Here is a 23248-nt window from a genome sequence, read left to right as displayed (position 1 = left end):
TTGTCATTGAAAAACTATAACGTAACTACAAGTATACCATGGGTTCAACCTATTTCTTTTTTGACAACCACCTCCACCCTTGAGCCCCATAAAAACATGCTTCACATAGACATTTTCAACTGACATTTTATTTACAACAAGCAGCTTCATTTTATTTGTACAATATGCTGTTATGTTCCCAGACCACACTCTAACTTTTATCTAACGTGTATCCGTTGGTTTGATGATTTCATCTAACGCTCTATCTGGTTCCTCCATCTCTGTCATCTTGTCCACCAACTCTGCTATGAAACCTAAATGTTCCTGGGTTAAACTGAGTCACTGCAGCTCATACCCCAATGTAATGATGGTATTTTAAAAGTGATTCATGCACAAATTAACACAAATTTCTTTAATTTTACAATTCACATCATCTACAGACCAGTTCACACAGTCCAGACCTGGGGCGGGATCGGAGCTGGTGCCCCCCAGAGAGGAAAGGTCCCACCTTGCATTTCCCATCACCACTGACAGCAGAAGGAAATGCATTGAGAGTGGCTGGATCCTAGTGATTTGTTTAACTAACTGCCCTGGTCGGACAGGCAGCTCAGACTGCCAGTGACTGGGGCCCCCCTGCCCTGGGGAGCTGATTGACTGGGGCTCCCCTGCCCTGGGTGACAGTATACAGGAGAGAAGGAAACACTCACAGGGACGGGATTTCATAACACTCTGTGTTCAGGGCCCGTGTAACCATTTAGGCAAACTAGGCGGCCGCCTAGGGCGCCTAGTGGTTGGGGGCACCTAAAAGCCCGCTCAGGGAAGGAGGTGGAGTGGAGGTGAGCTGGGGCGGGCTGCTCACAGTAACAGGGTGGGGGGTGCACAGGGGAACTGCTCCCCACCCCAGATCACCTCCACTCTGCCTCCTCCGCTGAGCACACAGCCCCCACGCTAATTCTCCTCCAATCGGTGCTGCAAGCCTGGGAGGGGAGGAGAATTAGAGTGACGCCAGCGTGCTCAGTGGAGGAGGCAGAGCCGAGGTGAGCTGGGGCGGGATCCCCGGGCAGGGTTAGCTGCTGCGGGGCAGATGGGGGAGAGTGTCTCCCCGGGCAGGGTTAGCTGTTGTGGAGGGGGGTGTCTCCTCAGGTGAGGTTAGCTGCAGAGGGGGGGTAGCTGATGCGGTCGGGGGGCTCCCCGGGTGGGGTTAGCTTCCACGCGGGGCGTCTCCCCGGGCGGGTTCTCCCCAGGCAGGGTTAGCTGCCATGCAGGGGGGTCTCCTTGGGCGGGGTTAGCTGCAGAGGGGGGTAGCTGCTGTGGGGTGGGTGGCGGGCTCCCCGGGTCGGGGGCTGGGTTAGCTGCCACAGGGGGGCAAGGTTAGCTGGTTGAGGGGGTGGCACAAAAGTGGAAGTTTCACCTAGCACATGAAACTTCCTTGCACCGGCCCTGTCTGTGGCTGGGCTACAGGAAGTCACAGCAGGGCCCCCATCCCCTTCTGCTGCTCTGAGACGGATGCTGAGGCAGAAACGGGGAGCTGAGCCAAGCCAGCCGGTGACTCAGCCTCGGCCGCACTCCCCACCAGATGAGCTGCTGGAGCAGAGGAGATGGGTGAGCTGCAGATGAGCCCGATGCCAGGTGTGCTGGCTCCAGGCAGGACCCAGGGGGCCCTGCTCCCAGATGTTCTGGGACGGGGTGAGAGATGCCTCATCCCAGAGGGATTTTCCCCTGAGCTCCTTCCTCCAGAGAGAGGTTATTCTCCAGCCACCAGCTCCCTCACTCGTGCCCTCATGTGTCGGTGGAGTAATGCTGAGGTTTCTGAGGGCGCCTGCCTGGTCCCTGCTCCCCACGAGGGGAGAGCGTACGTGATCTGCGGTTTCCTGCTGACTCTGTAAATCCCCCAGGGCTGAGGCATGATGGTGACAATGCTGATCCTGATCCTGCTGCCCGTGGCCTTTCTCCTGTCCCCCGGGGCCGGGGCTGGTGAGTGTTTGTGGGGGGTCAGGGATCCTGGGAGTGGAGCCAGGAGCTCGCTGGGCTGTTTGCTAATTCTGGATCCTCCCCAGAGTCAGATGCTTCTGCCAGGGTGATTGCTGGCCCCCAGGACCCAGCTAGGGAACAGTTTGGAGGTGGGGGGATGAAGGAGTCTGGGTGGTGGAGCTGGTACTGAGACATACACAAAGAGCAGGAGAGAAACTCCTGGGTTCTATCCCCGCTTGGGAGTAGGGTCTAGTGATTAGAGTGGATCTCATGGGGAGGCAGTCAGGACTCCTGGGTTCTAGCTCCTTTGTCTGTGATGTCATTTTAAATTGAAGCTCTTTACAGAAGGGACTGACTTTACCGGAGCGTCTGTGCAGCACCTGGCACAATGGGACCCTCATCTGGGTTAGTTGGTGGCACCATATGCAGATAACAGCAACAGAATGTCAAAACAGCCTCGTTCATATAGACCTCAGACTAACAGCCATGAGTCATCTGTTAAAACATTCAAGTGTGAGCTGCACACAGACTTGTGTTGCTTTAATTAACCTGATTTTAAACCGCATCTGTGGTTCAACTGGTTCAGCTCTGCCTGTGGCTGCTCTGATGTTGATTTAAACCTGGCGAAAGCGTCAGAAGCTTCCCAGGGGCCAGTTAACGTCTGCGAACCAGCCTTCAACCCATACAAGTGCCTCAAGACGAGCATTTGCACAGGGTTAAAACAAACCACACAGTCTGGTAATTCCTAATTCCTACGTCCCTCTGATGGCTAGAGACCTTCTCACTTCCACCTCCATCTATCCCTGCCTGGTTTATCCCCTTTCGTTCTTCTACCTACATTGTCCTTCAGCTTCACCAGCTCTTTCCCCCATTCTGTCCCTTGCACCCTGATGTCTTTACACTGATTGTCTAGATCTGACTTCATCCACCTGGGCTGAGACGTTTCAGAGTTGGTCTGAAAAGTTTTTCCCTGGGAAATTTCAACTTTGAGTTGAAAACCCCCAAAGTAATTTGTTTTTCTAGTAACTCTGTATTAATTTTTAAAAGATACATAGAGAGTGAGAAAACAAGCAGCAAAATATACATAAACTTCTCATGAGATATTAAGTATTTCCTACTTCACCTTAGCTAGGCTTGAAATATTTCGTTATCTGTAGTATGAATGATCAGAATATCAGTCCCTTATTGTATTCCACAATTTACAAACAAAATATGCTTTATAAAAATCCAGCTAGTTAAAGAAAAAATATTAAAGTAAGATAAAGGCTAGAAGCAAAATTCAAATGAGAGGGATAGATACAGGGAGCAGAAGTGGGTAGGGAAAAGGGGGATTAGTGGGAGGAGGTGAGGCCATGCATTTGATAGGATCATCAGATACTTCCAGGAAAGCATCTCAGATCTCTAACAATTTTGCTTGGGAAGCTCTGTAACGGTCTATAGCTCTTTCCATGGCAGCCAGGCTTAGGGTGTCTACGCTCTACTCTTCTATTGCTGGTTGCTTTTTGGATTTCCATTTTGATGGTATTTGTCTTTTCACTGCTGTTAGTGCTCTGCTTAGCCAAAGTCTTTCTGATTTATTCTGCTTCCAGTTAATACCCACTAGGTTGAAAAGTACATGATTAATTTTATTTGATACGAGAAAAAAACCCACTGTCCCCTTCAGTTCCGCCCAAAGCCCACCGGTCTATGAGCATATGGGTTAAGTCAGCACCTGCTGAGTCACAGCTGACTTAGCAGCACCTGCATTGAACATTGAAGAGGGGTCCAATGCCTCCTCCATACGATTCCTGTGGAATTAATCTTAAATGTAGCTCCAAGGAGCGGTTCAGAGCACTGGCTATGATTTCTTTCCATTTGGTTAGCAGAAAATAATTGGCCTAGTTTCTCCTCCCAATGCTTTTTTAGGGGATCAGTGTTTAGTTCAAATTTGCTGGCCAGGTGTGCATAACGTTACCATAGAGCCTGGCAATCTGGGTAACGTTTGCAGAAACGAAAGCAGTAATGGCTGAAGGAGAGCGAAAGCTGCAGGGCTAAACAGATGGGGGGGTGGCATGTTTTTCTTGCATACCTCACCACTCCATCGTAGTCTGTAGTGTGACCAAAATTAAAATTGTTTTAGTGACTAAAAAGTTTCAAAGTTTCAACTGAAAAGTGCCAAAAACTGGGGGGAAATAATCAGTTTTCCAAGAAAAATGCCAAAATGTTTGAGGCGAGGAGACGCCTTCTGGGAAACTTTTCATTGTCTAGAAAATCTGATTTTCTGTACAAAAACAGTTTGGAGGGGCAGCTTGGGAGCAGCCCTGGCTTGTCACTGGGGGTCGGTGGAGAAGGTGAAACATCAGCAGGGGACGTGTCAGTGGCGTTCCGGGTGAGACTGACCCTCAAAGCTGTTAACTGCAGGCAGTGCGATTACTGACCCACTCCTGGTGCATTTGGCACTGATTCTCCATCCAGTGATGTCCGAGCTTTAGATTTACCTGTCGGCACCATGGGGTGTCCAGTGTGGGGCGGAGCTGAGGAGGGGGCAGGGTTCCAGGCACAGGGATCCCCCAGGGAGAGCATCACAGGAGGTGGGTTGAGACTGTGGGGACTCCCCTTTGGGATGGGGAGCTCGGTCCCAGCCTGGCCCGGGGAGATGATGGGGCTCTTTGTATGAACCTGGTCTCCCCCCAGGCAGGGCCGGCTCTACCATTTTTGCCACCCCAAGCAAAAAAAAAAGCCTCCCGAACTGCCGCAGCAAAAAAAAATACCCAAAACTGTTAGTGTGCCACTCGAAGAATGAAGGGAATGGCGCTGGTGCCTGGGGCCGGCCCTACCCCTGGGTGAGATCCTCGGGGAACAGAAAGCCCAGCCCCACTCCGTACCCTACATGGTCTATCATGTGATGTGCAGGGTTCTTGGTGAAGACAAACTTTGTGTTGGCAGCCGCTCACTGCAATGGAGAGTAAGCACCTCTGTGCTGGGGATGTCGGGGCAGGTCGGGGTTAGCAGGTGATGGGGGAGCCGGGAGCTCTGGCACCGTCATAGGTTGCAGGGAAGGAGCAGTTAGCAGGACAGGCTGGGAGAGCAGAGCCCAGGGGTCTGATGTGCTCAGGGGGCATCGGCGTGTCTCTAAGGGCATCTGCAAACCATGGTCCAGCTCCAATGCTGGGGCTATGGCCAGTGACACCAGCTGCAATCTGGCCCATTGATCCCAATGGGGTTAGGGCCAGTGACACCAGCTGGGGTCTGCCCCATTGCTGACATGGCAAATGGAGGGACTCAGAGCCCCAGGACAGCTCTGCAGGGCTCTGGGGTGGAGGGAGCTGGGCATAGACCCATCTGGATCTAGCTGGGAGGGGTCACCTGGCTGAGGGGAGCTGAGACCCAGGGGACAAGGGGAATGAAGGAATCTGAGATCACTGCCTGAGTGTCCCAGGCTGATCTCCCCCACCCCAGACATCACTGCTCTCAGGCAGTGCCCAGCCCAGGAGCATCAAGGCAGCAAGCCAGGGAGAGTTAGGATCCATGTTCAATTCCAGCTTCCTCAGCTCCCTTCGCAATCCTAGGCCCTTAGGCTGCGTCTTCACTAGGGAAACAGCTGGTTTATTTCCCATGGGGTAACGGACACAAGCCAAACCCTGGGGCAGACCCGGCAGTTTGTAGCTCTCCCCCATGTCAGCCAGTCGAGTGACCGTTTATGGGAGATCCTCGTCATTACCTGACCTGCTAACTCCTGTTAAAACGCAGCCTGCCCTGTCCTCACTGGGCCTTTTCCATATGCTATTTCCCCCGGGGGTAGCCACCACCTGTTCCAAAGACCCCTGTTCCCAGCGCCCACAAGGAGAGCGGGAGTTTGTTCATGGGAAGGGAAATTAGGAAATTATGCACTGAACTGATTTCAGCTTGAAATGGCTGCTCTGAGCACCTCCCTCTAACCTCCCCTGCCCTGCCCTCCCCTGCCGCAGGGCATGGTACATTTCGCTTGCTCCCGCTTAGCCAGCAATGAATAAAAATGAAGTTGCAAACAATGAAGTGGTGCCTTCCTGGGAATTGAATGAATGCCCACAGCCTCGGACTCCCAGCTAACTTGTACCTAGCAGGGGTAACCAGGGTTTGGCGCCCGGTGGGGAATTCACCCCCTGGGTTTGAGTAGTTCATGCCAGATCTGCCGGAAAGACAAGGAAAATCACAGGTGAAAAAGCAAATCACTGTGTGTGTTGTCAACTTGCCTGACTCTACTATCCCACCGCTAACACCTAGGCCAGCTCCCAGCTAACAGGAGTGCACATTAGGCCACTGGAGGAGAACTCGGTACCAGGGTATTCTTAGGCCTGGTCTACACTACGCGTTTAAACCGGTTTTAGGAGCGTTAAACCGATTTAACGCCACACCCGTCCACACTAAGAGGCCCTTTATATCATATAAAGGGCTCTTTAAACCAGTTTCTGTACTCCTCCCTAATGAGAGGAGTAGCGCTAGTATCGGTATTACCATATCGGATTAGGGTTAGTGTGGCCGCAGATCGACGGTATTGGCCTCCGGGTGGTATCCCACAGTGCACCACTGACCGCTCTGGACAGCAATCTGAACTCGGATGCAGTGGCCAGGTAGACAGGAAAAGCCCTGCGAACTTTTGAATATTTCCTGTTTGCCCAGCGTGGAGCTCCGATCAGCACGTGTGGCGAGGCAGTTAAAAATCAAAATAAAGAAAGAGCTCCAGCATGGACCATGCGGATGTGATCACTGTAAGGGCAGGCAAATCTGTTCTATCAGCGCTCCGTTACAGAAGACAAAATTCAAAATCATTTTTAAAAAATCTCCAGACAGACGCCATAGCAGGGACTCAGCTCACTGCTGCGTGACAAGCGTAACGGAAAGCCAAAGAATCAAATGGACACTCATGGCCTGGAGGACTCAAGCTATCCCACAGTTCTTGCAGTCTCCGAAAAGTATTTGCATTCTTGGCTGAGCTCCAAATGCTTCTAGGGTCAAACACAGTGTCCGCGGTGGGTCAGGGCATAGCTCGGCAATTTACGCACCCCCCCACCCACCCCCAGAAGTGAAAGGGAAAACAATCCTCTCTTGACTCTTTTACATGTCACCCTATCTTTACTGAATGCTGCAGATAGACACGATGCTGCAGCACTCAACACCAACATCCTTGCTACCCCCGTGCCATGGGTGGCTGATGGTGCAATAAGACTGATACCCATCGTCATCATCAGCCTATTGGCACATGGGGCAGTGCAAAAGGACTGGTAACCATGCCGACTAGCATCAGTTAGGTCGATCAAGGGTGCCTGCCCCTAATTTTTCCTGGTAGATGGTGCAATATGGCTGGTAACCGTCTTCATCATAGCAACAGGGGGCTGAGCTCCATCAGCCCCCACCCTTCATGTGTAAAGAAAAGATTCAGTTGCCCCTGGACTAGCAGTGGGATGCTGGGCTCCTCTCCTACACACTGCTTAATGTCCTGTCTGTACTATCATAGCAGCTGGAGGCTGCCTTCCACTCATTTCTCACTAACAAGTCACTGTGTCATCACACAAGTGGGGGGACAATGCTATGGTAGCCCAGGAAGGCTGGGGGAAGAACAGAATGAACAGGTGGGGTTGTTGCAGGAGCACCCCCTGTGAATAGCATACAGCTCATAATTTCTGCAGGATCTGACACAGAGCAGCTGTGCTCTCTGGTTATGATATACAGTGGTTCTCTAGTACACTTGCCCATATTCTAGGCAGGACTGATTCTATTTTTAGATACCAAAAAGGAGGGATTGACTCAGGGAGTCATTCCCAGTTTTGGCTTTTGCACCCCTGGCTAAGAGCAGCCAGGGGAACTTATGACAGCAACAGATGGTGCAGTGCAAAAGGACTGGTAGCCACGATCATCTTATTACCAATTTATGGTATGGTAGATGGTGCAATATGGCTGGTAACCATCTCTGCTGTCATGCAAAAGCAAAAACATGCTGCTGTGTAGCGCTGCTGAATCGCCTCTGTGAGCGGCATCTAGTACACATACGGTGACAGTCACAAAAGGCAAAACAGGCTCCATGATTGCCATGCTATGGCATCTGCCAGGGCAATCCAGGGAAAAAAGGCACGAAATGCTTGTCTGCCGTTGCTTTCCCAACGGAAGGAGTGACTGACGACATTTACCCAGAACCATCCGCGACAATGATTTTTGCCCCATCAGGCACTGGGATCTCAACCCGGAAATTCCAAGGGGCGGGGAGGCTGCGGGAACTATGGGATAGCTCCGGAATAGCTACCCACAGTGCAATGTTCCAGAAATCGATGCTAGCCTCGGACCGTGGACGCACACCACCGATTTAATGTGTTTAGTGTGGCTGCGCACATTCGATTTTATACAATCTGTTTTGCTAAACCGGTTTATGTAAATTCGGAATAATCCCGTAGTGTAGACGTACCCTTAGTTCCCTTGTACGTCATTCCTCTTCCACTCTGCACCTGTCTGGGGACAGAGGGGTCACAAACAGCAGGCAGGCCAGTCCCTCCATCAGGCATCTCAGCCCAGATGTCAAAGCCTGATCCCAAGGAGCCTCTGTGTGTCCCCCAACCCGACTGACTCTAATCAGGGGCTATTTAGGCAGGGGGCAAAGAAAATATATGTCAGACCTAGCCCAGGGCAGCAGGGATCCACGGGCTGGACACGGCTCTGATGCTCTGGGAAGAGACGTCTCAGACTGGAACACGGCACCATCTGCCGACGCCTGTTAGTGCCATCTCATTGTTCCCCTGGTTCTTCCCTGTCAGCCTGTCTGTAGCCACTTGTTTTCTCCTGTCCGATACCTAGACTGTGAGCAATTGGGGACGGGGGCCATCGCTGTGTTTGTACAGCACCTGGCACGGTGGGGTCCTGGGCCATAGCTGGGAGTCCACCTCGGTGCTACTGTGATACACCCAACAAGGCATGTGGAGCGGCAATGGGATCCTTTGCCATGACTGGGTCTTCTAGGCGCTACCATAATACACCTAATAAACACTGTACAGCGCCCAGCACAATGCAGCTCTGGTCATCTGAGCGCCCGGACATGCTCCCTGGCCCAGGTTGGGCACCAGGAACCAGAGTCACCCCAGGGTCCCAGCTCCAGCTGCCATCAGCCCTGCGGGTGTCACAGCGCCGGGCAGAGCGGTCAGTGCTGACAGAGCCAGGGCAGGTGCAGGGAGCAGGCTGAGGCGCTTGCTGAGCTGGGCCCAGTCAGGCCCGGCTCTGGCTTTTTTGCCGCCCCAAGAAAAAAAAAAGCGGGGGGGGGGGGCGCCAGAGCGGCAAAGCAGGGGGAAAAAAACACAGCGCGGCTAGAGCGGGGGCGGGGGACAAAAAAACGGCGCGTCTGGAACGGCAAAGCAGGGGGAAAAAAAACCCCAGCTGGAGCGGTAAAGCAGGGGGGAGAAACAACAACCAAAAAAAAAAAAACAGGGCTGGAGCGGCAAAGGGGGGGACGGGGCGGGACAACGGCGCGGCTGGCAAAGCAGGGGAAAAAACAAAACAAAAAACCCTACAGGGCAGCCGGACCCAGGGTGCAGGGGGACTCCCTGTGCTGCAGAGTGCGCACCCGGTCTAATGGGGGGGGAGGGAGTTGAGGGGGGGGGAAGAGAGAAGGGGGGCGGCCAGCGCTTCAGCGGGGAGCTCACCCCGCGGCCCCGATCGCCGCGCCGCCTGCCGGGAGAGCTCCGCGCTGCTCCGGTCGGCAGGGAGGGAAGGACGCGGGCTGCCCTGCAGAGTCTGCTGCAGGGCGCTCCCCTCCTCCGCGCCCTACAGGGCGGCCAGAGCAGCAAACAAAACCAAAAAAAAAAAGCGACCGTGCTGCCCTAGGACTGAGCGAAATGCCGCCCCCTAGAATCTGCCGCCCCAAGCACCAGCTTGCTCAGCTGGTGCCTGGAGCCAGCCCTGGGCCCAGTCACACCCCAGCGGTGAGACTCCAGCCGATGCCGTGTTCTCCCTCCCAGTCCCAGGGACGCGGCCACCTCCCCTGGTCCGGGGCTGTGTCCTGGAGAACTGGGGCTCCACAAAGGATCTAGGGGGGCTACAGTGAACAAGCAACACCATGAGCTCCCCACGCACCGCTGGGGCAAAACTGGCCACAACCTGGGCTGTAAAAACAGGGAAGGGATTTTGCCTCCCTAGGCAGCATTGGTGAGAGTAAGAGCAGCCCTGAGATGGGGGACAGGCTGGTTTGGGGGAGTGGGAATGGACTTGGGGTCTTTCCCCTGTAGGGGGTGCCAGCTACGATACAGCCTCATGGCAGGGGACTGGCTGGTTCTAGGGGTACAGAATGAAATGTGGGGCCTTTCCCCTCTTGGATATATCTCTGCTGCTGTCACTGTTCCAGGCACCTGTAGCTACCAGCAGGGTCCAGACAGCAGGCCGGCCCAGCACTGGTAGGGTGAAATGACGGATGTACAGGGATGTGAACCAATCTAGAAGGGATCTCCAAGTGGCTATGTGGGCATGGGTAGATCTAGAAACACAGCACCAACTGAAGTGAATTTAAATGGACTTAGCTGGGTATTCATGCATGTATATTGATTTTGAATGGATTCAGAGAGGTTCTGGAATTGTTTTAGATCAGGGGTGGGCAAAGTTTTTGGCTCAAGGGCCACATCTGGCTATGGAAATTGTATGGTGGGCTGTGAATGCTCATGAAATTGGTGGTTGAGGTGCAGATGGGCGTGAGGGCTCCTGCTGGGGATGCGGGATCTGGGGTGGGGCTGGGGATGAGGAGTTGGGGGTGCAGGAGGGAGCTCCGAGCTGGGACTGAGGGGTTTGGTGGGTAGGAGGGGGATTAGGGCTGGGGCAGGGGGGTTGGGGCCAGGGCCGGCACTTCCATTAGGTGACCCTAGGCGGTTGCCTAGGGCACCAGTATTCGGAGGGCGGCATTTTGTGCACTCCCCATGGGGCGCGCGGGAGCTTCTGGTACCGTTCCCGTCACACCGCCGAAGAAGGACCCTCCGCTGACGTGCTGCGGAAAACAGCGGCAGGCAATTGAGCAGCTCAATGACTGCCACTGTTGCCTGCAGCACTTCGGCAGAGGTTCCTTCTTCGGCGGCGCGATGGGAGCGGAACCGGAAGTTCTCGCGCGCCCCGTGGGAAGCGCACAAAATGCTGCCCCGTGAATTCTGCCTAGGGCACCAGAAACTCTGGCACCGCTGCTGGCTGGGGCATGGGAGGGGGTTGGGGTGGCAGGCTCCAGGTGCCGCTTACCTCAAGCAGCTCCCAGAAACAGCGGCATGTCCTCTCTCTGGCTCCTATGCGGAGGTGCGGCCAGGTGGCTCTGGGCACTGCCCTGTGCGCAAGCATCGCCCCTGCAGGTCCCATTGGCTGTGGTTCCTGGCCAATGGGAACTGCAGAGGTCGTGCTTGGGGTGAGGGAAGCATGAGGAGCCCTTTGGCTGCCCCTATGTGTAGGACCGGAATGGGGTCAGGATGCTGCTCCCGGGAGCCATCCAGAGTGGGGCAAGACCCTGATCCCACTCCCCGACTGGAACATCGGGACGGGACAAGCCCCAGACCTCGCTTTTCGGTGGGAGCTCGAGGGCCAGATTAAAATGTCTGGAAGGCCAGATGTGGCCCCTGGGCTGTAGTTTGCCCACCTCTGTTCGACAGTGACACTGATATATGGATGGACAGATCACACACCTCGTTCATCAGACATATCAATTCCAATAGGGTGATCCAGAGCCAAATAATGGAAGGGCTGAGATTGGATCGACCAATAGGCAGATACTAAAGGATGGAAACAGAGGTAATGCCAGTCAACATGGCTTCATAGAGAACAGATCATGTTCAATGACCATTCTGTCATTTCTGAGCAACCTTAAAAGTCTGGTTCATTAAGGTGACCGTGCTATTGTGATATATACGTGGATTCCCATAGGGAGTTTGCCCAACTACCACACAACATTCATATTGAGAAATTAGCTCTCTAAACACTCAACATGGTTCCAAACTGGGCTAACTGATTCTCCTCAATATATGATCCTCAATGGGGAATCAGCATCCACCCGAGTGTTGCTGGTGGGCTTCACAAAGATCTGTTCTGGGCCCGAGGTTACTCAGTATCTGTATGAATGATCTGGAAGTTCATGTAAATTGTTGCTGGCAAAGTCTGCAGAGAACTCAAGGATAGGTGGGGTGGGGGACACCTCCAAACTACAGAGCTACCTGGGTCACCTGGTGAGTTTGGCACAATTAGACCTGCACATGAATCCAGCCCAATGCAAGGTCAAACATTGAGGGAGAAAGGATGTTATTCATGTTGGCAGGACGGGAGCTGTGTCCTGTGGAGCAGGGGCTCTGAAAGGGAGCTCGGTGGAACCCATCCAAGCAGGAGATTTCAGTGGAATGCTGGAGCTAAGCAGGCAGATACCATCCTTGGGTGCATAATTCAGGGGATATTCAGTAGCAACAAGGAGGTGGGGTCACCTCTGGATTTGTCCCTTGTGGGACCATGAGTGGAGATTTTGTCCAGCTCTAATGTCCACACCTTTAGCAGGAATTTGGCAAATTGAAAAGCACTACAAGAATAAGCTGGCGGAGAGAACTTCAAGGAGAGTGATCTCCTGAGGGTTTTGGAGGCAAAGAGGGGCAGGGGTTCTGAGAGCAGGGTCTCTTCAGCCTCTGTGGCCAAAGCAGGACAAGACCCAGTGGCCAGAAGCTGGAGTTAGAAAAGGTCTGGCTGAGACTAATATGGAAACATTAAACATGGAGCCATGGGAACAACTGACCCAGTGTTGTGGTGGAGGCAGGAGTTGCTGGGTGGGTTCTGGCTCTGGGGTGTCCACCAGGGGATCAGGTTGGAAGGTCACAATGGTCCCTCCTGCCCTTGAAATCTATGGGTCTGGGTATCTAGGTGCAGAGAAGCACAGGGGTGTTTTTTACACCTGTAGTAGGGGGGGCAGGGTTAACCACATCCGCAGCCAGGCTGGGTGGGCACCAGAGCAGGGAGGAAACCTTGATGTGGGTACAGCTGTGGCTGGAGTCTTCTCCAGTCGGCGTCTCCACCCCTGAGCCATCTGGGGTGGGAGTTTCCAGGCAGCAGGGTTCATGTCCCTGTGCTTGCCAGGCCCTTTCCTCCCCCAGCCTGGTCCATATAACCCCCATGGGGGCTCAGGCAGAGGCTCTGTGCCCATCCCTGGATGCCTCTGACAATGCAGCTCTTGTTCTTCATCCTGCTTCCCGTGGCCTTTCTCCTTCCCCCTGGCTCTCAGGCTGGTGAGTTTGGGGGAGAGGGGAATCAGGGCCTGTGGGGAGCAGGATCTTCGACCAATATGGGGAGCTGTGGGCAGCATTTAGGGTCTCCCCCTTGCTCCTGCTGGGGCCAAGCGCCTGTATCAAACCCTGTATCCTCTCCTGAGTGCGGCTGGGGCTCTCAGAGCTGCCCAAGGGGTTGGGTGGCCCAGCCCCCACAGGCTCATTTGGGACCCCACTCCCAATCCCTGTCCCAGATAGGGAGATGGGCCATGGGGCTGGGCCATGGGGCTGGGACCCAGAAAATCTTTGACCATTCCCAGATCTGCCCAGGATCTCTGTGGACAGGGATTTGTATGGATTGAGGATGGTCACCGGAATCCCTTAGGCAGGTTTGCAAACAATCTCCCTGGGCCTCAGTTTCCCTATCTGTACAAAGTGAAGAATAATTCTGCTTGTGTCAGGACACTGCCTGGGTCAGTGAAAGGCCTGGAGCAAGGGAGCCCCTGATCTCGGTTAATTTCTGTGCAGCCCCAGGCATATTAGGGGCTGGATCTCGCTCTATTTCCCACCATCATGCAAATAACGGCAATTTGTTAAAGGTGGGATTTTCCAACACACCCACCCACCTGCGTGGAGACTCTTCAGAGGGTATCGGAAGCGATTTTTTATTTTCCATGGGAAAAAAACTCCAAAGTGGTATTTTTAAATTTTCACCTAAATATCACCCAACACTGGGGGGAAAGAATCAGTTGCAGCACAGGTTTCACAGTTTCACTACAATAATTCAGACGGGTTTGAGACGAGGCTTTCTGAGAAAAAAATGATGTTCCTAAAATGTTTGGCAGGTCGGTGTTGGAGCAGGCCTGGCTGGTGACTGTGGGCTGATGGAGAAGAAACATCCACAAGGGACCTGTCAGTGCCCTTCCAGGTGCTGCCTGGCTTAATCTGGGGTGACTTCACCCCCCAAAGCTAACTCCAGGCAGTTCAGTTACTGACCCACTCCTGGTGCATTTGGCACCCATTCCCCGCACAGCGAGGTCAGAGCTTTAGATTTATCCTCCAGCCCCATGGGGTGTCCTGTCTGGGGGAGAGATGAGGAGGTAGCAGAGTTCCAGGCAGAGGGATCCCCCAAGGAGAGCATCAGCGGGGGTGGGATGAGGTTGTGGGAACTCCCCTTTGGGATGGGGAGCTCAGTCCCAGCCCGGCCCAGGGAGATGATGTGGCTCTTTCTGTTAATCTGGTCTCTTACAGGTGAGATCATTGGGGGTCGGGAAGCCAAGCCCCACTCCCGACCCTACATGGCCCACCTGGCTATACATCGCAGAGGGAAGACCAGTGTCTGCGGAGGGTTCCTGGTGTCAGAGAACTTCGTGCTGACGGCCGCTCACTGCAATGTAGAGTAAGCGCCTCTGTGCTGGGGATGTTGGGGCAGGCTGGGGTTAGCGGGTGATGGGGGAGCTGGGAGCTCTGGTGTTGTCGTAGGCTCCAGAGAAGGAGCAGTTAGCAGGACAGGCTGGGAGAGCAGAATCTAGGGATATGATCTAGCAGGGGTGGCTCTAGGTATTTTGCCAACCCAAGCACGGCAGGCAGGCTGCCTTCGGCGGTGCCTGCGGGAGGTCCCCGGTCCCGTGGATTCGGCAGCACGCCTGTGGGAGGTCCACTGAAGCCGCGGGACCAGCGCTTGGCGTGCTGGTGACTGGAGCCGCTGCTGTGATCTGCTCAGGGGGTGTCAGTATATCTCAAGGGGCCTCTGCAAACCATGGTCCAGATCCAACGCTGGCTGGGTAAATCAATGGAGTTACAGCCATTGCAGCTCTGCAGGGCTCCAGGCTGGGAGGAGCTGGCATAGACCCCGGTCTGGATCTAGCCGGGGGTGGGGAGGAGCTGAGACCCAGGGGGCAGGAGGACTGTGGGGCGTGAAGGAGCTCAGAGGTACAACACGAGGGGCTGGTAGAGACACAGGCTGGGACCCCAACACCACTGGGCAGGGTCTTGGTGCTGCAGCCAGAGCCTCATAGAGGGGAAAAGTCCCCTGTGCTATTTCCCAGCCCTGAAGCCCAAAACTGAGTCTGAGATCTCAGCCTGAGAGCCCTGGTTGCCCTGTCCTCCCCATATCACTGTTCATGAGTCGGACCCACATGTGCCCTTCCACCTCCTCACATACGCTCCTGCCCCTGACGCCCCATGTATTGCTCTTGGCTTTTACAGTGAGATCACTGTCACTCTGGGAGCCCATAACATTAGACAACAGGAACAGAGCCAAGAGAAAATCTCTGTGCGCCACCGGATCCCTCACCCCCAGTTCAATGAGACCACCCTGAACAATGACATCATGCTGCTGCAGGTAAGACCCCCATCCCATCACCCCATCCCCAGTGATCTCTCAGGTATGGGTTTGAGTGTTTCTGGGTATTGGGATGTGTGTCTGTGTCCTTGAGTCTTCACGTTGATCTTCTTCGTTCTTGTGTCTCAGCTGGCAGAGAAAGCGAAGCTGAACAGATGGGTCGATACCATCGCCCTGCCACGCGCCAACGAGACAGTAAAGCCAGGGGCCATGTGCAGCGTCGCCGGCTGGGGATGCACTAGGACACGGAGTAAATCGACCGCGGCCAGGCTCCAGGAGGCGGACATGGTGGTGATGCCAGATGCCACATGTCTGAGGAACTCTAACGGGAAACACCACATCTATAACGCCTCCACCATGATGTGTGTGGGGGATCCAAAGACGGGCAAAGACTCTTGGGAGGTGAATCTACTCCTGGCTTCAAGAATCTTTGATAACTTATTATTATTAATGAGGCTGTTGGTGTTGCAGTCGGGCCTACGAATGGCAGTCAGTGATGAGGCCCCACTGTGCTTGGTGCTGTACAAATTAATGGGAAAATATCTGGCTTTCTCCCAGGGGAGGCAGATACCAGCTCTAGGGGTGGGGGTAGGGGTGGGGGGCCTGACACCAGCTGGGCCTTGGGGGAGCCGAGCAGAGACCGGGTGGACATAGGGGGCTGTCACTGAGCTGTGCATCAGCGGGAATGACTCACTGAGCTGTTCTCCATCTGTGGCTTGTTTTATTTCACAGGGCGATTCTGGAGGCCCCCTGGTGTGTGGGGAAACAGCCCAGGGCGTTGTCTCCTGGGGGCCTAGCACCCCTCCTGGGGTGTACACGAGAGTCTCCACCTTCATCCCCTGGATACGGGCGACGATGAGGAGGCTGCAGCCCTGAGCCAAGCCGGGAATAGCTGCGGGGGCTGGAGCTGCGCTGCTTTTGTCCTTTGGTGACGCCCAGATGTAGGGCCTGCTTTGCAAATTGGCTGAGGCCCCCCCGCCTGAATACCCCGCCCCGCCCAGCATCACTCCACTCAGGCAGCGCCCAGCCCATGAGCATTAAGGCAGTGGGCCGAGGGGAGTTAGGAACCAGGTTCAAGATCAGCTCCCATGACAATCCCAACCCAGACCCTTAAGCTGCATCTTTGTAGGGAAACAGCTGGTTTATTTCCCCTGGGGTAATGGACACAAGCCAAACCCTGGGTCAAACCCGGCGGTTTGTAGCTCTCTGCCATGTCAGCCAGTCGAGTGACCATTTATTGAGGGATCTTCATTGGTACCTGACCTCCTAACTCCTGTGAAAACTGCAGCCTGCCCTGGCCTCACAGGACCTGTCCCAAGGGTTAGTTCATCGGGTTGGCCACCGCCCCTTCCAAACACACCTGTTCCCAGCGCTGGTGAGGCCAGTGGGACGGGAACGCAGAGAAGGCTGCACTGAACGGACTGCAGATCAATTCCCGGTGATGATCGCCTCTTTCCCACCTTCCCTGCCCCACCCTGCCGCGCGGCCTGTTGCATTTCGCTCCCTGCTACATTGCCAGCAATGAATAAAAATGAAGTTACAAAAAAATCTGGTATTAGAGGGGTAGCTGTGTTAGTCTGGATCTGTAAAAGCATCTGACGAAGTGGGTATTCACCCACGAAAGCTCATGCTGCAAAACGTCTATTAGTCTATAAGGTGCCACAGGATTCTTTGCTTCTTTTAAAAAAATCTGGAGCAGCTGCTGTATCTGCCAGGGCCAGGCAGGAATTAACCCCACAGGGGAAGGCTGGGCTTGTGGTTAATGTGCTAAGCTTGGGCCTAGGACACATCACATTTTTGACATTGAGTGCATGTCCCCTCCCCTTTTGTCCACGTGATCCTTCCTGACTAACTGGTAATCATGGATTTTAACCGTCCATTCATGGGAATCATCCCAGCAGGGTCCAGTCACACCTGCTACACCAAACTGATGCTCCTGGAGGAGCAATTCCAATTCCTCGTGTTTGTTCCCCAGACTCCTCGCACTGGTGCAGAGGCGAGTCAAGAATTTCTTCTCTCCATTGAATTGGGGTTCCTGGGTTAATTTTGTTCTTGATTTTTGCTGAGAGCTCATTTCTTCCCCCTTTTTACCCTCCCCTTGGCCCATTAGTTTAGCCCTCCCTTGACTCCTCTAGCCAGCCTGTCCCCATGGAGATTGGTCCCCCTTTTCCTGAGGTAGAGGCCATCCAAACTCTGCAGCCCCCTCTCCCCATAGAAGATAGACTGATGTTCCACAAACCTTCCACTCTCCACACCGCCAACAGAGAGTAATCAGAATCCATTTCAGGCTGTTTTTTAGTCTAATCCAGCCCAGCACATTCACCCTCCTCTCTTGTTAACATGGACTGAGCATGCTCAGTAACACTGCTGAAGCCGGCTGCCCTCACTCTGCCCCACTATTATTGGTGGGCATGAGTCATCTCTCCCGGTGACTCTCAGTCCTGACCTGCAGCAGCCCTGTTCCCATTCCTGGACTCAGACCATGAGTCAGCTCTGCTTGTTCTCCCTAATGATGTCTGACGCTGAGAACTGTTTCCCTTCAATCTTTCCCTTCCCCGAAGGTTTAGTGCAAGGTCCCATAGTATCCACAGACCCTCCGGCAAACACCTCTTTAATAGTGGGCATAGGCTGCAATGGTGCTTTACAGGGTCCCTTTAATCCTTACGCTTCTCATTTAAGGCACAACTCTTACAGGAATCTTTTATTATATCGAACATGTGAGGCCAATCGAAAATCTGTTGCAGCCCGTCACAGGGTCTTTCCACTCAAAAAAGTCCTGTGAATGGACAATCATGAGTTACGTGGAGCAATTCTCTCCTGTAGTTCTCAGCCACCTGCTTGCAAACCTCACCTCTCCAAAGTTTTATTAACTAGGAAATACAAATGACAGTTATTTACAGGTTGAAGCAAGCAAACATATACACACCAGTGAGTTAGCATCTAACTCCGAACAGGGACAGAGCTGTAGTGATCTGTCCCTTCAAAGTATCTTTCAGGGCAGCTCCAAGAGGTAGCTCCTGGGGTTCTCTGGCTTCTGTTGAGCATCTCTGGACCGTAGGAATTCAAGCATCCAAAAAAATGGAAAATTTTCCTGTGACCTTGTTTAATTTCCACCATTCAGCTTCCAAGCCCACAGGATCTGCTTCCTTGCTTGTAGCATTTCCCAGGTGCTATAGGGCCTTTAACCTGCTATTTGTATTCAGATGGTTTTTGATGGCCCATCTGATTTTGATATTCTTTCTGGATGGGTGAGGGGAGGGATGATTCCCAGGTCTGAGTTCACAAGTTTTAGGCAACATTTTCAAAGTTACAAAGCAAGACTTACATATGTTCTTATAGCCTAGAATACCAACATTGCACGTGAGATTTCCAAGCATTTCAGAGAGTCAAAACACTAAACACATTCTTATAAGACATATGTATTTTGAACAAAACTACCACACAAGTGAGATGGTCTGGTCTTCAGCGACAAGGTAGTCATTTCCTAGCTAATGTCTGCAGCCTGGGTAAGAGCTGGCATCTGGCCTACCAATGTCACATGGCTAATGCTGCCTCCTGCCTATTACCAGTGTCAGAAATGCCCTTGGGTTTTCTGCTCATAGATTCCAAGACCCATAAATTTCAAGGTCAGGAGACCCCATGGTGACCTTCCAACTTGAATCCCTGGGCACCCCAGAGCCAGAACCAGCAACTCCTGCCTCCAGTGTGGCCCCAGGTCAGTTGTTCCAGTGGCTCTGTGTCCTATGTTTGCACCTTTGGCCCTGCCAGGTCTTTGCTAACTCCCAGCTCCCAGCCATCGGGTCTTGTCCTGCCTTGGCCAGCAGGGTTGAAGAGCCCCCTGCTCTCAGAAACCCCTGCCCCATGGAGGTTCCTATAGACAGGGGCTGAGTCCCCTTTTTGCCTGCAATACCCTCAGGAGATCGCTCTGCTTGCAGCTCTCCCCACCAAGCAGGGTCTCCAGATGTCAGCTTTCTTGGGAGCTGCCCTAGCTCTGCCTGCAGAGCCGGGCTGGAGGGCAGAGATGCTGGGTGGGCTCTGGCTCTGGGGTGTCCAGGTGGGTACATCTGGAAGGTCAGCATTGCCCCTCCTGGCTTTGATATCTATGGGTCTGGGAATCTAGGTGCAGAATAGTCCAGAATACCTTTCACTGGTAGCTGGAGCAGGAGCAATGCTAACCACATCCTCAGCCAGGGGCATGGGGGGTAGCAGTGTTAGCCACATCCTCATCCAGAGGGATGGGGGGTGGGGCATCATTAGCTATGGCCCCCAGCCAGTTTATTTAGGCAACAGAGCAGAGAGAAAATCTTCTCCCCTCCCCCCGCATTGTAGGTGCGGCTGTGACCTGACAATTTCCCAGTGGGTGTCTGCTCCTGGCTCAACTGGAATGGGAGTTTCCAGGAAGCAGGGTATGTGCCCCTGTACTTGGCAGGTCCTGCCCTCCCTTCCCCTAACCTGGTCCATATAACCCTGAGGGCTGAGGTAGAGTCTCCGTTCATGTCCCTGGATGGTTCCGACGATGCAGGTCTTGATCCTGGTCCTGCTTCCCACGGCCTTTTTTCTGTCCCCCGGCTGCCCATAGTGAAATGAGAGTTGTTTAGGGCGGGGAGCCTTAGGAGCAAACCATGCCTCTTGGATCAACCAATCATACAATCATACAATCATAGAATATGAGGGTTGGAAGGGACCTCAGGAGGTAACTAGTCCAATCCCCTACTCAAAGTAGGATCAATCCCCAACTAATTCATCCCAGCCAGGGCTTTGTCAAGCCTGACCTTAAAAATCTCCAAGGAAGGAGATTCCACCACCTCCCTAGGTAACCCATTCCAGTGCTTCAGCACCCTCCTAGTGAAAAAGTTTTTCCTAATATCCAACCTAGACCTCCCCCACTGCAACTTGAGACCATTACTCCTTGTTCTGTCATCTGGTACCACTGAGAACGGTCTAGATCCATCCTCTTTGGAACTCCCCTTCAGGTAGTTGAAACCAGCTATGAAATTTCCCCCCATTCTTCTCTTCTGCAGACTAAATAATCCCAGTTCCCTCAGACTTTCCTTGTAAATAATGTGCTCCAGCCCCCGATCGTTTTTGTTGTCCTCCGCTGGACTCTCTCCAATTTTTCCACATCCTTCTTGTAGTGTGGGGCCCAAAACTGGACACAGTACTCCAAATGAGGCCTCACCAATGCCGAATAGAGGGGACTGGCCATGTCCCTCGATCTGCTGGCAATGCTGCTACTTATACAGAACAAAATGCCATTAGCCTTCTTGGCAACAAGGGCACACTGTTGACTCATATCCAGCTTTTCATCCACTGTAAGCCCTAGATCCTTTTCTGCAGAACTGCTGCCTATCCACTCGGTCCCTAGTCTGTAGCAGTGCATGGGATTCTTCCATCCTAAATGCAGGACTCTGCATTTGTTCTTGTTGAACCTCATCAGATTTCTTTTGGCCCAGTCCTTTAATTTGTCTAGGTCCCTCTGTATCCTATCCCTACCCTGCACCATATTTACCACTCCTCCCAGTTTAGTGTGATTTGCAAACTTGCTGAGGGTGCAGCCCACGCCATCCTCCAGATCATTAATGAAGATTTTGAACAAAACAGGCCCCAGGACCAACCCTTGTGGCACTCTGCTTAACACCGGCTGCCAACTAGCTGCCAATCACAAGCTGTTCTACAGCTACATCATAGCATGAATTATTCCTGAACCAATCATATCCTAACAAGGTTTTAAAACAAGAGCCCTCCCCCTCCCTCCATCCTCCCCCAGCTGTTAAGCTTTATAAAGGGAGGATGTCATATTCAAAGAAATGTGTAACTGCATGAAGGAGTACACTAAGTACCCCCTCATTCTCCCTCGTTATTTGAAGCTGTTAACTACACGAAGCTACTTTTGCGAAGTCTAGGAATTCTTTTCCTATCATGAAATAATATAACTGCATGACAGGAATATTACCTGGTTTTATACTGGATGATGCTAAGAAAACAGCTTAAGCAAAAATTAGCGACTTTTTTTTCAAATTTAAAAGGGAAACCTTGTATTTTCTCCTCCTTCCCTCCCCCTTCTAACTGTTTTGAAGATAAACACTTTTCTTTGGCTAACAGTGAAAATAAAGATACTCCTTTTAACAAAAGATGTTTAACTTCCCTCAGAAAATACACCAACTTGCTTTAGATTTATATAAAGCACTGACTGTCCTATCCCCAGCACTGACAATAAACGTTGAATTGAGAGAAATTACGTAGCATCCGGTCCCCCCTCCTTTTTTCCCCAGAAGACAACATTGAGGAGAAAGTAGATAAAACTCCCTTCTATCCGTTTTGAAGATAAGCTAGTTTCTTAATTCTTTGGCTAACAGTGAATACAAAGATACGCCTTTTACCAAAAGATGTTCTACTTCTCTCAAAAAAACACTGCTTGCTTTTTAAACTTTTGCCCAAAGGAAAAATTCTGTAAAGAAATTATACAACTTTCACGGCCAGAGGCGCCTCTTCTAACATAAAGAAAATGGCCAACAACTCCAGGGTTAAAAACACCAACCCTCAGAAAGACCCCAAGCCATAAAATGATTTAGCTGTAAACTTTGTAAAGTGTGAAAGTCCTATTACCAGCACTGACAATAAAGGGCCAAAAGAACCTATATTACCAGGTTCTTACAGTGGATAACACTAAGAAAGCAGCTTATACAAAAATCAGCTCCCTTTTTCAAATAAAAGAGGAAAACCTTATATTTTATCACAATGAGATACTTCTTCTAAGATAAACACCCACTCTGGTTATCTGAAGAAACACAAGCCCTCAGTAAACCATAAAACCCAGCACTGAATGAGCTCTAACATAACAAGGTCTTTTTTTAGGAATATTTTGTACAAGTTCAGTGACATGAAAATGTTTAAGGTACACTAGCCTATCCTTTGAAAAATAGCATTTTTAAAGTACCAAAACAACAACTGAATAGAATATGAAAACTGTCACAATCAAGGGGAGTTTACAAATGTGTTTCAATAAAAAAAGAAGTTAGCATGCAGTGAGGACAATTTGAAGCAGCATATTTTTTTAAAAGCTCTTAACTTTTCCAGCAAAACCACAGGCTTAAAATTAAATAATATAAGCCTAAAAAGATGCCAGGTTTACTCAATTTCCATAACTAAATAATGATCATCTCTGCAACACAAAGATCTTAGTCTAACTGACTTGCCTAAAAAGATCAACATCCTTCTTCTCCCCACCCTCCCAGCCGGGTAAAATTAGGTTACACTGGAATGTAAATTGTGAAGAAATAAGTTCCTGGGGGACAGAAATATTATACAATACCCTCATGTAAAGAAGAGTTTTACAATAATAAAATAAAATGTAAAGCCATGTTATAGCTTTCTACATGGCTACGCAGGGTCTTTGAAATACAGATTTAGGGTTTTTTTTAAACTTTTGTGTAAACAAATTTCCTAGAATACAAAAAGCGCTCTACTTGTAAATTGTAAAGAGGGCTTTAAAAGTCAAGGGTGTGGTAAAGAATCTCCTCCCCCCATTCCCCAACAGCACACACACACACACACACACACACACACACACACACAAACACAAATTAAGGGTTTTACAATAAAACATTTAAAAAGACAAAAGCCACAGCCATAGAGAACAGGGCACGGGGATAAGAGAGCTGTCCTGAGGTTTTCGCAGAATATTGATAACTGACTGACATCTCTTTTAGTGACACAGTTTTGTAGGCAGCCATTCTCTGTGAGTGTTATGCTTGTG

At 51.9% G+C, this 23248-nt stretch overlaps 1 protein-coding gene across 1 annotated transcript in view; it reads left to right on the top strand.

Annotated features, from left to right (window-relative positions):
• The first annotated feature begins 1042 nt into the window (after nucleotides 1-1042).
• Nucleotides 1043-23248, top strand: part of LOC123347453 (transmembrane protease serine 9-like) — a 35178-nt gene continuing 12972 nt past the window's right edge. Inside the window, exons 1-7 of the mRNA XM_044984868.1 lie at nucleotides 1043-1122; nucleotides 1875-1953; nucleotides 14400-14547; nucleotides 15357-15492; nucleotides 15622-15894; nucleotides 16225-16358; nucleotides 19822-19898. Of these exons, the coding sequence (XP_044840803.1) occupies nucleotides 1884-1953; nucleotides 14400-14547; nucleotides 15357-15492; nucleotides 15622-15894; nucleotides 16225-16358; nucleotides 19822-19898 (838 nt within the window). The 5' untranslated portion in view covers nucleotides 1043-1122; nucleotides 1875-1883. The remainder of the gene's footprint in view (nucleotides 1123-1874; nucleotides 1954-14399; nucleotides 14548-15356; nucleotides 15493-15621; nucleotides 15895-16224; nucleotides 16359-19821; nucleotides 19899-23248) is intronic.

Source organism: Mauremys mutica, chromosome 13 (genome assembly GCF_020497125.1).
Source record: "Mauremys mutica isolate MM-2020 ecotype Southern chromosome 13, ASM2049712v1, whole genome shotgun sequence".
NCBI lineage: Eukaryota > Metazoa > Chordata > Testudines > Geoemydidae > Mauremys > Mauremys mutica.
This window is presented reverse-complemented; position numbering and strand designations above follow the sequence as displayed.